The sequence below is a fragment of the Dendrobates tinctorius genome, unplaced genomic scaffold, assembly GCF_039654945.1.
Source record: "Dendrobates tinctorius isolate UK_male_01 unplaced genomic scaffold, ASM3965494v1 ptg000245l, whole genome shotgun sequence".
Lineage (NCBI taxonomy): Eukaryota > Metazoa > Chordata > Amphibia > Anura > Dendrobatidae > Dendrobates > Dendrobates tinctorius.
Window position 1 is genome coordinate 7307822 of NW_027361912.1, and position 14597 is coordinate 7322418.

General features: G+C 44.5%; 1 protein-coding gene across 1 annotated transcript in view; it reads left to right on the plus strand.

Annotated features, from left to right (window-relative positions):
- The window catches only part of LOC141060798 (zinc metalloproteinase-disintegrin-like protein H3), a 187038-nt gene that overhangs the window by 136240 nt on the left and 36201 nt on the right, over positions 1–14597 (plus strand). Inside the window, exons 13-14 of the mRNA XM_073557153.1 lie at positions 9846–9938; positions 11920–12115. Coding sequence (XP_073413254.1) covers positions 9846–9938; positions 11920–12115 — 289 coding nt within the window. The remainder of the gene's footprint in view (positions 1–9845; positions 9939–11919; positions 12116–14597) is intronic.

Below are 14597 nucleotides of genomic sequence, written 5' to 3' on the forward strand. Positions count from 1 at the left end.
ACTCTGGAGCGGTTGTTACCAAGATTGCCGTTAATCTGGCCAGTTCGTAAGGTATACTTGTAAGGAGGTGACAGAGTCCACCATGTGTCTTCGCCCCCTGTGGACACTGTACACATGTAACACATGTGGCACCCTGTCGTTCACTAATGTTAATGTAATGTTGCTGTATTGTTTATGTACTGTAATGTGGATGTATTTGATGTGTTATGTATAGAAGTAGGGATAGAATAGAAGATAGTATAGGATAATAGTGGGACTAAATTAGCGGGGCACATTGGTGATAGGAATTAGAGTGTAGCGTAGGTATAGTGAGCATTAGGGGTTTGTCAGTTGGGAGGAGCTATAGAGTAGTACAGCATAGAAGAATGGGATATAGGGAGGCACTTTCTGGTTAGAGTTCAGTGGAGATTCAGGATGCAGCAGTAAAGGGAGACAGTCTGCTAACCATAGGAATAAGGCTGCTAAGGCAGGAAGGGGTCACAGGCTGAGCGGCATGCAGGCGGTCACCAGAATGAATAGAAACCAACCCGAAGAGGATCCGGGGTCTACAACCAGGGCAGGTAAAGCTGAAACGGCGAGCCTGACACCTTTTCCTATTGAAGCTGGACCAAGGGATGGTAGGAAGCTGGTGGGCCTAGAGGCACGGACGGGACAGAGATTGTCCAGAAGCGAGGCAGGGCTTGCCAGACCGAGGCAGGGACTGCCAGAAGGAACAGAAGTTCCCGGGAAGGCAGGGAAAGCTTGCGAGATGCCCCTCTGTGTACTCTCCCTGCATGTGTGATGGATACCCTTCTGCTCAGTAAAGTTAAACTGTTGAAAAAGGACATTGGCTCTGAAGTGATTTGTGGAGCTCATGGATCGGAAGCCGGAGAGACAGAAGCTGAGGGGAGTCTGACAGTTAATGTGAGTTTACTGCTGCGTGCTGCAGATGCCTCAGAAGGGACATTGTGTTTTATCTGTGGGGCGCCAGGGTATGGGAGCACTATAGCTCGTTGCCACAACTACCACCCTGGCCGCCTTACATATTTCCATCACCACACACTACTGTGTGTTGTGGTAAGGGAGATGAACTGGTGTGAAGTTCTGTATTTCCCCCATAACAACCAAACCTTGTGAAAAAGGGCTAGATTATGGTGGGCAAGGGTGGCTAATTCTTCAATGTGATAGAATTGGTCTATTTTAAGAAGTTGTTTCTTAAGAGGAATGTTGGTTGTGCGCCACAGTGAGAGTATTAGAAGTTTGCCGGATGCTAGTATAAAAGAGGCTAACTTAGATAGGGATCTATTCTTGGGCTTGACTGGGAAATTTAGGAAGACTTATTCTGGAATCAGAGTTATACGAGAATGAAGTAGTTCTGTTAGGACTTTCATAATGGTTGATGGTTTGTGCGGGGATGTTTATACCCAGGGATTCCAATTCGGACAAGTTTATTTTAAAATTGGATAAGGAGCCATATTTTCTAGAATCTGCATGAGGGGGGGAATGCCCCTGTCTGTCATTATGACTAGCAGGTCATAAGTGAAGGCAGCAGCTTTATGGTGTGTCCCTTGCAGATTTACAAATAGAAGGGGAGATAGCAGGCAGCCCTGTCTTGTACCATTATGAATGGTAAATGGTTTAGTGAGAGAATTATTGAGTGTAATTTTAGCTGTGGGTACATTTGGAGTGTCGCTCTTATAATATCATGGGGATATTGGAAGCATCTGAGTGTCTCTTGTAGGAAAGTCCAGTCCACCCTATCAAAAGCATTTTTTATGAAAGTTTGAATATTGCGTTAGATGTTGGGTAAGAATACAAGGAGAGAACAAATGAAATGACACCATTGTAGGCATTAACTACAGGCCGCCTGTGCAAGCTGAAGAGATGGATGAACTTTTTATGCATCAAATGGCCAAGTTCTCCAAAAAATATGACATAGTGGTCATGGTAGATTTCAACTATCCAGACATTTGTTGGGATTCTCTCTCAGACAAAGATAACAGGTCAAGCAAATTCTTATCTCTCTTGCTGACAAATTTATCTTCCAAAAGGTAGGGGAGAAAACAAGCTACCTTGGATCTAATCCTTATAAACAGGGAGGAAATGGTTGAAGAGGTAAGAGTGGCTGGGACCCTAGGATGTAGCAACCATGCTATTTTACAATTTTGGATGGCTAGAGGAAGAAGACCTGTGAACACTCAAACTTCAAGGTTAGATTTCAGAAAGGCAAATTTTAAGGAACACATAAAGAATAGGAGGAATCCAATGGCTGGATATCCTTAAAGACAAAAATGTCCAGGAAAGATGGGAAATTTTGAAAAATTAGATTCTCAAAGCACAAACGTTAACAAGAGGGAAGAATACAAAGCATTTAAGGAAACCAGAATGGATGAAGACAGAACTTAAACACATGCTAAAATGAAAGAAAAATGTATATTAAATGGAAAGAGGGAGGCATATCTAAAGAAGAATATAATGCTGTCTGCAGAACCTGCAGGGGACACAAAGATTAACTAAAGCTGACAATGCATTAAGGCTTGCAAGAGACATCAAAAGCAATAAATAAAGATTTTGGGGATATGTCAAAAGTAAAAGAAAAGTCAAAGATGCTATACGATTTTTGCAAGATGAAAATTATGAAATGTTAAGAAAGGATGAGAAGGCCGAACTTTTAAATTCCTACTTTGCATCTGTTTTCTCTCAGAAAGGAAATGTAACATCAACTGATCTTCACTGTCCTATTAATGGAATAGAAGAATCCAGGCTATTTATAAACAGAAAGATAGTGAGGGAATACTTAGCTAACATAAATGAATTCAAATCTCCAGGTCCAGATGAATTACACCCCAGAGCACTGAAGGAGATAGCAGAAGAAATTTTTGAACCACTCTCCATAATCTTTGAAAATTCTTGGAGAACAGGAGAAGTGCCAGAAGACTGGAAAAGAGCAAATGTTGTTCCTATCTTCAAAAAGGGAAAGAAGGTGGACTCAGGGAACTATACGCCTGTGATTCTGACTTCTATACCAGGAAAGATCTTTGAACAAATTATTAAACAACATGTATGCAAGTACCTGGATAAGAATGGAGTGATTAACCAGAGTCAGCATGGGTTTGTAACTAATAAGTCATGCCAGACTAACTTAATTTCGTTTTATGACAGAATCACTGACTGGGTGGATCAGGGAAATGCTGTAGATATAATACATCTTGACTTCAGCAAAGCATTTCACAAAGTACAGTATCTCACACCATCCTTATTGAAAAAATGACTAACTATGGAATGGACAATGCAACTGTTAGGTGGATTCATAACTGGCTTAGTGATCGGACCCAAAGAGTGGTCGTAAATGGCTGCACATCCAATTGGAAGAATGTCTCAAGTGTGGTACCACAGGGCTCTGTTCTGTGCCCTGTATTGTTCAACATCTTTGTCAATGATTTAGATGGAGGAATTGTGGGTAAACTGATTAAGTTTGCTGATGACAAAAAGTTAGGAGGGATAGCTAATACTAGAGATGTGAGAGAGAGGATTCAAAAAGATATAAATAAACTGGAGCAGTGGTCAGCAACTAACAGAATGGTTTTTAACAGGGAAAAATGCAAAGTACTACATCTGTGCAATAAAAATGAAAATATCATAGTCAGAATGGGAGGAATAGAGCTAAGCAACAGCACATGTGAAAAAGACTTGGGTATACTAATAGATCACAGACTGAACATAAGTCAACAATGTGATGCAGCAGCAAAAAAGGCAAATGCAATTCTGGGATGTATTAACAGAAGCACACAGTCTAGATCACGTGAAGTCATTATCCCCCTCTACTCCTTTTTGGTCAGACATCATCTGGAATACTGTGTCCAGTTTTGGGCACTACATTTTAAAAAAGACATCAACAAACTGGAGCAAGTTCAGAGAAGAGCAACCAGAATGGTGACCAGTCTGCAAACCATGTCCTATGAGGAAAGGTTACAGGATTTGGGAATGTTTAGCTTGCAAAAAAGAAGACTGCGAGGAGACTTAATAGCTGTCTACAATAATCTCAAAGGCTGTCACATTGCAGAAGGATCATCTTTATTCTCATTTGCACAAGGAAAGACTAAAAGCAATGGGATGAAACTGAATGGGAGGAGACACTGATATTAGAAAAAACTTTTTGATAGTGAGGGTGATCAATGAGTGGAACAGGCTGCCACGAGAGGTGGTGATTTATCCTTCAATGGAAGTCTTCAAACAGAGGCTGGACAGACATCTGTCTGGAATTATTTAGTGAATCCTGCTTTGATCAGTGGGTTGGACCAGATGACCCAGGAGGTCCCTTCCAACTCTACCATTCTTGGTACAAAGAGAAGGCTGGTAGTGCAATAAGAGACTGCGCTGCTGTGGTAGAATTCAAGGTATCTTTATTGCCAACGCGTTTCCTGAGCCAGTCCCAGCTCACTTCATCAGGGCATGATGAACATGCCCTGATGAAGTGAGCTGGGACTGGCTCAGAAAACGCGTTGGCAATAAAGATACCTTGAATTCTACCACAGCAGCGCAGTCTCTTATTGCACTACCAGCCTTCTCTTTGTACCAAGTCCTTGGACCTCGTGCAGACTGCTGTAGCTGTTTTATGCGATTATAGGTGTTGTGACTCTCACAACCCTATCAGGTGAGCCTAACAATTGCTGTGCACTCATCTACTTTCCATACAGACCTATGCATTGGAAGTGCCCTGTCTCCCCCTTTTCTTTTCACAACTCTACCATTCTATGATAAGAATACAGTAGGTATTGTCTTTCCCTTATCTCCTTTTTATAAAACCTGTCTTGTCTGGTGATATAAGGAGTGGCATGTGGTTCACAATATGTTTTGCCAGCATGCTGGCATATACCTTGAAAGCCACATTTAAGAGAGATATTGGTCTATAATTGCTGCAGCATTCTGGATCCTTACCCTCCTTGTGGATGAGAGAGATATGGGCTTAAAGGGATTGTGATCGGACAAGTGCTACCCCGGAGGCCGACATTGCACATACTGAGATGGTGAGGCTCAAGTATCTTTGAGCTGTTTGCTAGAGTGGACCGGAGCTCCTGCCAAGTCAAATGGTTTAGAGAAGACTTTCTGTTGCTCTACTGACAGTTTGGAGAGGTTAAGTTTTGACAAAAAGGATTAGATACCCACCCGTTTTCCAGCCTTTTCCGAGTCTTAGTCACCTGTATGAAACTGGTATAGATCTGAGTAGAATTTTAAGAATTCCATAGAGATCACTTTATAGGCCGTATTTCTGTGCCCGTCAGGGTTTTTTTTTAGCGCGTGTTCATATGTGCGTGCCTGCCTTTTTTTAATTAGGGACATCATCAGCTTGGAAGACCTATTGCCGTGCACAAACATGTGGCTTTTCCAGTAAAGGTAAAGTTTAGCAAATTGTTTGTTAAGTAAGTCTTTTAATTGTTGGCACTTGGCGGTAAGGTTCATGCAGGTGGGATGCAGTAACGGACCAAGGCAGAGCAAGGGATAAGGGGGTTTAATCATACAGTGGATACTCCACGCAGGGAGAAGTGGGAAGAAAAGGTAGGTTCAACGGGAGTGTCAAAACGAGAATGTTGGGCAGAGTCAGATAAATAGGCAAAAAGTTCAAAAGTAAATAAACTTATCAAACCAGCGACTTTCAGTAGCGGGAGTCCTAGGTGCAAACGTTGGCGCCAATGCCCTGGCGCATACGGAGTCTTGCGTTGTCCTGCAGGAGGCATCCTAGATCCTGGCGAAGGCGATGAATCCTCGTGGTCCTGGCGATGGGTTCTGAGTCCAGAGGAACGAATGGGGAAGGAAGAAGAAAGTCTCTTCCCCGTGCAGAGGCTAATGCTGCGGTTGTGTGCAAGGTTATCTGGCCTCAGTTCACAGGGGCTGAATCGGCTTCCTTGCCAGCTAAGAAGTGTGTCTACAATTTCACAAGGGGTCTTGTCACTCATAGTCAGTGATGGCAGCGGCATCAGGGATGTCAGCATTGTTAGCGGTGTCCTTACTGCTCTCTGCTGCTTGATTCTCTTAGTATCGCTGAAGTCTCTCAGTCTTAGGCTGGCTCTGTAACTCACCCCTGCGGTCAGAGCACTCACACCATCGCCACGCGCGCTGCACGTTCCCGCCGAAACTCCCCGCTTTTCCTCGCGCTGCGGCTCTTTTAGCTTAACCGCGCCCCCTGACAGCGGTTGCAAAGGTCGGTCCGGGGCTTGTAGTTTTCCCCCGTGCAACATAGTTGACAGCCCTGACAGTTCCGGAACCTTTGCAGGAAAGGTACGCCTGACACAGTCTTTCTCCTTACAAAGGCAATCGATACCCCTCTGGAGCCTTTCTGAGGGGATGGAGCATTGTACCATTGGTTATGGTAGGCCTTTTCAAAAGAGGGGCGTTTGTCATCTTGGAAATGGGTTTCTTGAAGCAATAATATGTCAAAACCTTCTTTTCAGAATTGTGTCAGCACCTAGGATCTCGGGATTGTGTGTTGAGGTTAGCAATCTTGATTAATTTTTGCTTAGCTGCCATGACTAGTGATTTCGTGTAGAAGTTGTCTGTTATATAAGGTGACTATTTTGGGCCACAATGGGAAGGACGAGGTAGAGGGGGAAAAGAGCATAACATTTAGTACATGTAAAACATACTTATCTTGTAGTATCATATAACATCGTATTATAAGGGCATTTTTAAACATATCAACAAGTGAACAAATCAACAGAGGAAAATGGGGGAAGTGGGTTTATTGCTATGGTTACTAGCATTCCTATGTTGAAATTATTCCAGATGAAATAGATTTGGTAGAAACCTCTATACAATAAGTGAAGGGTGCCGATACCCCACCACGAGAAAACATGAACCCACAGTATCGCATCACGACCCTCCAAGGGGTTCAAAGCCAGGAGACCCGCCTTCCCTAGACTTCTCAAGGGTGGGTCTAAAGATCCCCTTGTTGCATTCAATCTTGTGTTCCACTTTGGGAACCCATCCTTCATCAAAGGCCCTGCAGGAAAAAGTAAGTTAAAGAAAAGTAATAAATCCTCACAGGGCAATTCTCTCTCGGTAAATTAATGTTTCCAAAAGTTGGTCAACACATGTGGTTTGCGTTTAAAAAAAAACAGACCAGTCTTGGCTCAGCTAAGGTCACCTTCTTGATTAGCTGTAGATTGCTTTGGTATCTTGCATTTAGAGCGTTGGGGCCTGGGAGCAGATACATTGTTCCACTGGGGGGTTTGAGACAAACGGTTCAACTAAGATTCTGTGTGGGATGCTTCCAGATCCGGGTATTTTTCCAGGGTAATTCCTTGGTTAATGCAGATGCTTTGAATGTCTGCGTAAGTTCTGGCTTCGATGTGCTTGTCTTTGGCAGAAATCGCTATTCCAAAAAGGTTGATCCACCGGTATTGATACTGTTAATTGCGTAGGGTCCCTTAAAGAGTTTTAGGAAGTGTCTTTTGTTGAGGGTAAGAGTCAGTGATAAGCGGTCATAAAGGAGCGCTTAGGAAGCAACGCAGGGGCAGGCAAGGATGTCAGGTCTCCACCGCAGCTCCAGCCGAAAACCTCCAATGGAGGATATGAGCAATGAGAAAATGGAAAACGGTCTTAGGAGCGCATGAAAGAGACTCAGACAGGAAATGGGTTTAAAACACAATGCGTTTCGACGGAGGATCCGTCTTCATCAGGTGGAACTTCCTGTCTGAGTCTCTTTTCCTGCGCTCCTAAGACCGTTTTCCATTTTCTCATTTTGTTGAGGGTAGTCTTGTAAGATCAGAATTGTAGTGTGCTGAAAAGTGATAGTGTCTGCCTCCCTTGCCCTTTGTAGTATTAGGTCCTTTACACAGAAGTCCAGGGAGCGGCATATGACATCCCGCGGGGAGGTCTTCCATTTTTGGTCTGGGTCTTAGTGACCTGTGGGCTCTTACTATATCAGTGAAGAGGTAGTCACCTGTATTCAGCAGCTTGGAGAAGATCTCTAAAGAGCTGAAGTGAGGACTTCGGATGCTACAGATTCGGGAAGGCCCTTCAGGCGTAAGTTGTTTCGCCGTTCTCTATTTTCATGGTCTTCCAAGATAGCATATATTTGGTTAATATGGTCCTCATGGGACTGTACACAGGTTAATGTAGCATTGGCATTATGGTTTATAGAAGTTTGTGAAGACTCTAGGGAGTCTACTCTGTAATCTAGCTGAGCAAGATCCTGTTTAATATCGGACAGGTCCCTTACAACGGGTACCATTTGTTTGGCTGGGATCCGTTTCATAAAGGATTTGAAGATAGGTTGTCCTCTGATAGGTTCGCTCTCCTCCATGTTACTCTCTCCCTCCGAGTCAGAGTCACTTATAGAAGGTATTTCTGAGGGACGAGGTGACATGTATTTTTACCTGGATGGTTTGATATGTTGTTTTTTGAAAAACATATCTACATTTCCCTGGGTGATGATTGTAGATTACCTGGATGTTGCCTCTGCTGAATTGTTGCCTATTTTGACCATAATAAAGTGCTCAGTTTGGCTTTTAAAATAATCTGATAAGGCACGTATCACGTTGCCCCATGTGTGTGGAGGAAGAGGGGTGTCACATTGCACACATGAAGCAAAAGGTAATGTAGGTCTTTATTAGCTGATGGTGCTGAGCAGCTTAGCGGGACCTCTGGATAAAGATGGGGGTATAAGTCAGTCCCCCTATAGTAGCCACCTCTCAGGATCCTTGTGCTTATCCCCAGTGCTCCAAGAACTCCTCAGTGACTTCTCTCCACAAGTGTAGGGGATTTCCTCTTGCTGTAAGATACTCTCCGTCCCTGTACTCCCGGAACCTGAATCCCTGTATCGCAATGTCAGGTGCCGCACTGGTTCCTCTCCACTCACCCGGGTTTCACCTTCAGGCTCACCCGTGTGATTCTGCTGTGGTCATTCATCCTGGACAGTCACTGGAACAGGCCACTCAGCATCTCTTGGGGGTGGAAGAGGTCCTCATAGTTCTGCCTCCCAAAGCGGGGATCTCGCTGTGGGTCCGCCGCTGGAATCTCAGTCACCCGCCTCCAGTCTCTCCTGTCAGGCGTTGGGGGTAGGCACTGCCTGGGAGCACTCTCTCTCACCGGACCCCACTGCAGCCACAGGGGGAAAGCGCCAGGCAAATACATGGTGGGAGTCCAGGCGCAGGCGTGGAAGGCCTCGGTGAGGCCCGAGGTGCATCTTCAGGGTCCCAGGGTAGGGGTGCCAGGACAATATCTTTTCCTGAGGGTCCCTTCGGGTGGGCAGCTGCAATCAGCACTAGGGTGGATGGCTGAGGAAGGTCTGTTGATGCAGGATGCAACAGATTGGCTCCAGTGTGCAGGAGCCTCCACACGCAAGTCTGACAGTAACAGTGGCCATCTTTGATCTACTGTTTTTTTTATTAAACTGAGTACCTCTTCAAATTACTGCTACACCACCGATTTTACAATAATTTTCCTTTTTTTTACTTGATTGCAAAGTTATGTCCACTTTTAAAAAAGATGCAAATCTTCCCTTCATCCAAGTGGGCGTATGCCCTAGAACGTCTCTATTTCTGCATATGCTTTTTTTCCTCTGGCTCAACCAATCAAGACACTGCCACGTCCACAGACAAGTTTTCTGGTACACCTCTAGTTGTATGAAGTGAAAATTTGTATCTTTATTACCAGGGGTCATGGAAGAAAAAGAAAAATTGTTCCTGAATCAGTGGAACAGCGGCAATTGAAGGAGGTGCTCAGTTTAAACGAAACGATCCAATAAAAGTTCCCGTTTAAGGGGTTGAACAGCAGCTAGCATAATACTATATGGTGTAAACTTAGTATTAAAGCTACTAAAATTAAAATTAATAGCTCTCTTTCAAGGTATCTTTACTATTTTGCAGGAATGCACCAATCCTTGTTGTGAGGCCGCCACGTGTAATTTAAAGGCTAGTGCCGCGTGTGCAGATGGTGAATGCTGCGATGATAAGTGTAAGGTGAGTGAAGCTTCGTATATTGGAAATGCATCAGTTTCCTATTACACTCCATGATTATGTGGGGGAAATGGGGGTATTATTTGTATACCTACTTTATGTCTGATGAATGGGGAAGTGGCATGTAGTACAGTTGTGGCCAAAAGTATTGACACCCCTGCAATTCTGTCAGATAATACTCAGTTTCTTCCTGAAAATGATTGCAAACACAAATTCTTTGGTATTATTATCTTCATTTAGTTTGTTTTAAATGAAAAAACACAAAAAGAATTGTCCTAAAGCCAAATTGGATATAATTCCACACCAAACATAAAAAAGAGGGTGGACAAAAGTATTGGCACTGTTCGAAAAATCATGTGATGCTTCTCTAATTTGTGTAATTAACAGCACCTGTAACTTACCTGTGGCACCAGCAGGTGTTGGCAATAACTAAATCACACTTGCAGCCAGTTGACATGGATTAAAGTTGACTCAACCTCTGTCCTGTGTCCTTGTGTGTACCACATTGAGCATGGAGAAAAGAAAGAAGACCAAAGAACTGTCTGAGGACTTGAGAAACCAAATTGTGAGGAAGCATGAGCAATCTCAAGGCTACAAGTCCATCTCCAAAGACCTGAATGTTCCTGTGTCTACCGTGCGCAGTGTCATCAAGAAGTTTAAAGCCCATGGCACTGTGGCTAACCTCCCTAGATGTGGACGGAAAAGAAAAATTGACAAGAGATTTCAACGCAAGATTGTGCGGATGTTGGATAAAGAATCTCAACTAACATCCAAACAAGTTCAAGCTGCCCTGCAGTCCGAGGGTACAACAGTGTCAACCCGCACTATCCGTCGGCATCTGAATGAAAAGGGACTGTATGGTAGGAGACCCAGGAAGACCCCACTTCTTACCCCGAGACATAAAAAAGCCAGGCTGGAGTTTGCCAAAACTTACCTGAAAAAGCCTAAAACGTTTTGGAAGAATGTTCTCTGGTCAGATGAGACAAAAGTACAGCTTTTTGGGCAAAGGCATCAACAGAGTTTACAGGAGAAAAAAAGAGGCATTCAAAGAAAAGAACACGGTCCCTACAGTCAAGCATGGTGGAGGTTCCCTGATGTTTTGGGGTTGCTTTGCTACCTCTGGCACTGGACTGCTTGACCGTATGCATAGCATTATGAAGTCTGAAGACTACCAACAAATTTTGCAGCATAATATAGGGCCCAGTGTGAGAAAGCTGGGTCTCCCTCAGAGGTCATGGGTCTTCCAGCAGGACAATCACCCAAAACACACTTCAAAAAGCACTAGAAAATGGTTTTAGAGAAAGCACTGGAGACTTCTAAGGTGGCCAGCACTGAGTTCAGACCTGAATCCCATAGAACACCTGTGGAGAGATCTAAAAATGGCAGTTTGGAGAAGGCACCCTTCAAATATCAGGGACCTGGAGCAGTTTGCCAAAGAAGAATGGTCTAAAATTCCGGCAGAGCATTGTAAGAAACTCATTGATGGTAACCGGAAGCGGTTGGTCACAGTTATTTTGGCTAAAGGTTGTGCAACCAAGTATTAGGCTGAGGGTGCCAATACTTTTGTCTGGCCCATTTTTGGAGTTTTGTGTGAAATGATCAATGTTTTGCTTTTTGCTTCATTCTCTTTTGTGTTTTTTCATTTAAGACAAATTAAATGACGATAATAATACCAAAGAATTTGTGTTTGCAATCATTTTCAGGAAGAAACTGAGTATTATCTGACAGAATTGCAGGGGTGTCAATACTTTTGGCCACAACTGTATGTACAGCATAGGGGGCTTTACACAATGGAGTGCTGCAATCGTTCAGGGATGATTACTGTGCTCATTGGGATAGTAACATGCATGCAGGATAGTCCAGACTTGACCTCCACACAGCTCCCTTCACAATGGATGCATTAATTTACATGGTTGCAAATTTAAGTAAACATGTACTCTTTTCACCACTGTATTCCGGGGTTGACAAAATTATTTCTTGGCAGATTATGAAAGCAGGTACTGTCTGTCGGCCCGCTAAAGATGACTGTGACCTGTCTGATGTGTGCGACGGAAAATCTCCACAATGTACCCAAGATCACTTTATATACAATGGTCGCCCATGCAATGATGGCCAAGGAATCTGTTATAATGGACAGTGTCCAACGCTGGAAAGCCAGTGCTATCAGCTATGGGGAGCAAGTAAGTAAAGACAAGTTCTGCATTTACATATCAGATTATAGGTTGCTTTAAGCCCCCGTTACACACTGCGATATCGCTAGCAATATCGCTGTAAAGTCACCGATTTTGTGACGTAGCAGCGATATTGCTAGCGATATCGCTACATGTGATACTTGCCTCCGACCGGCTCCCCCGCTGGTTATCGCTGGTCGCGCGAGAAGGTCCTGGACCATTTCTCGTCGTCAGCTTCCTGCGGCGACGACAAGCGACGCGTGGATGCAGGCGGAAGGACGTCAGGATCGTCTGACAGGTAAGTAGCGACCCCCGACCGCTGCTATGTCGCTGGTGAGATCTGCCTGTGTGGCAGCTCACTAGCGACCACTTAGCGATGCACCAGTGATCCATATCATTGTCGGGATCGCTGGTGCATTGCTATGTGTAACGGTACCCTTAGACTTCGCCCATCATGGAGGTCACACCTTGTTTAGGATTAGAAAAACATGGCTGCTCTCTTGCTTTCTGTCAAAAATTCCAGTTCAGCTCCAATAGTTCAATATACATTGGGTACAGAAAGTATTCATACCCCTTTAAATTTTTCACTCTTTGTTTCATTGCAGCCAGTTGGTAAATTGAAAAAAGTTCATTTTTTTCTCATTAATGTACACTCTGCACACCATCTTGACTGAAAAACTCAGATATGTGGAAATTTTGGCAAATTTATTAAAAAAGAAAAACTGAAATAACAAATGGTCATAAGTATTCAGACCCTTTGCTCAGACACTCATATTTAAGTCACATGCTGTCCATTTCCTTGTGATCCTCCTTGAGATGGTTCTACTCCTTCATTGGAGTCCAGCTGTGTTTCAAGGGAACCTGTCAGCTGTTTTGGCCGCTATAAGACCCTTTGCTCAGTTTTGAGTAGACACACCCTTTTGAACTAGTACAGCTATGAGGTTTTGGGGTTTCTCTGCCATGCTTCCTTGTAGATCCTCTCCAGTTCCGTCAGGTTGGATGGTGAACATTGGTGGACAGCTATTTTCAGGTCTCTCCAGAGATGCTCAATTGGGTTTAGGTCAGGGCTCTGGCTGGGCCAGTCAAGAATGGGCACAGAGTTGTTCTGAAGCCACTCCTTTGTTATTTTAGCTGAGTGCTTAGGGTCATTGTCTTGTTGGAAGGTGAACCTTTGGCCAATTCTGAGGCCCAGAGCACTGTGGAAAAGGTTTTCATCCAGGATATCTCTGTACTTGGCCACATTCATGTTGTTTCCTTCAATTGCAACCAGTCGTCCTGTCCATGCAGCTGAAAAACACCCCCATAGCATGATGCTGCCACCACCATGTTTCACTGTTGGTGTTGGTATTGTACTCGGCCGGTGATGAGCAGTGCCTGGTTTTCTCCACACATACCGCTTAGAATTATCACCAAAAAGTTCTATCTACTTCTCATCAGACCAGGGAATCTTATTTCTCATAGTCTGAGAGCCCTTCATGTGTTTTTTAGCAAATTTGGGCTTTCATATGTCTTGCATTGAGGAGAGGCTTTCGTTGGGCCACTCTGCCATAAAGGCCTATCTGGTGGAAGGCTGCAGTGATAATTGACTGCCATGGGCTTTTATTTTTTAAACAGACTACAGGAAGGTATTGGGGCGGTCCATTTCCTCCCCGTCTAGGTTTTCCATGTGGCCTACGGCCACAGGTTCTGCGTGAACCCCCTGCAAGAGAGGGTTGGGTGTGTCAGTGTGGAGTTTGCAAGGTGCAGAGCAGATAGCTCTGCAAAAGCTCAGCCTGTGTGAGGGAACACAGAGTCAGTGCAGTCACCCTCGGCAACAGGGCACATTTATGGACTGTCTTTTTTCCTGGCTGCGATCTGGAGGATACTGTGTGCTTTGTTTGTGAGTTTGGACATTAAAACTACGTTTACTTTTGAACTTTCCTGGGTCACTGCCTCATCACTGCATTGTGTGGACACCGCTGCACTACATTTGGTGGAGAATGCGGGCAGTGTGAGCTAAGGCATACCCCAAAGCATGCTGCATGTCAGGGATCAAGCCTGCAATGCTGCAGCTCAAGCCTGCTGGAAAAATGGAGGAGCTTTTGAAGCAGTTGGTACTCATTCAGCAGCAGCAATAGTAGGAGCAGCAGCAGCTACAGTTTCAGTGACAGCAGCAAGAGGCATTGCAGTTGCAGCGGCAGCAGCAGGAGCTACTGTATCAGCAGCAGCAGAAAACGAATGAGCTGATCTTGCAGCAGATTGCAGCCCTGTGAGAGGTGCTCTTAACAATGACCTCGATCCGTGCTGAGGCCCAGTACAAAGTCCGGCCAGCGCTTAGGAAGATGAGTCCTGAAGACAATATGGAAGATTTCCTCACGGAGTTTGAGCGCACCGCAGAGCGGAAGGGCTTGCCAGTGTCACATTAGGCTGAAATGGTGGCCCCCTTCCTGACGGGAGATGCCCAGATGGCCTACTTGGACCTCAGTCAGGAGGATGGCCTGGACTATGAGAA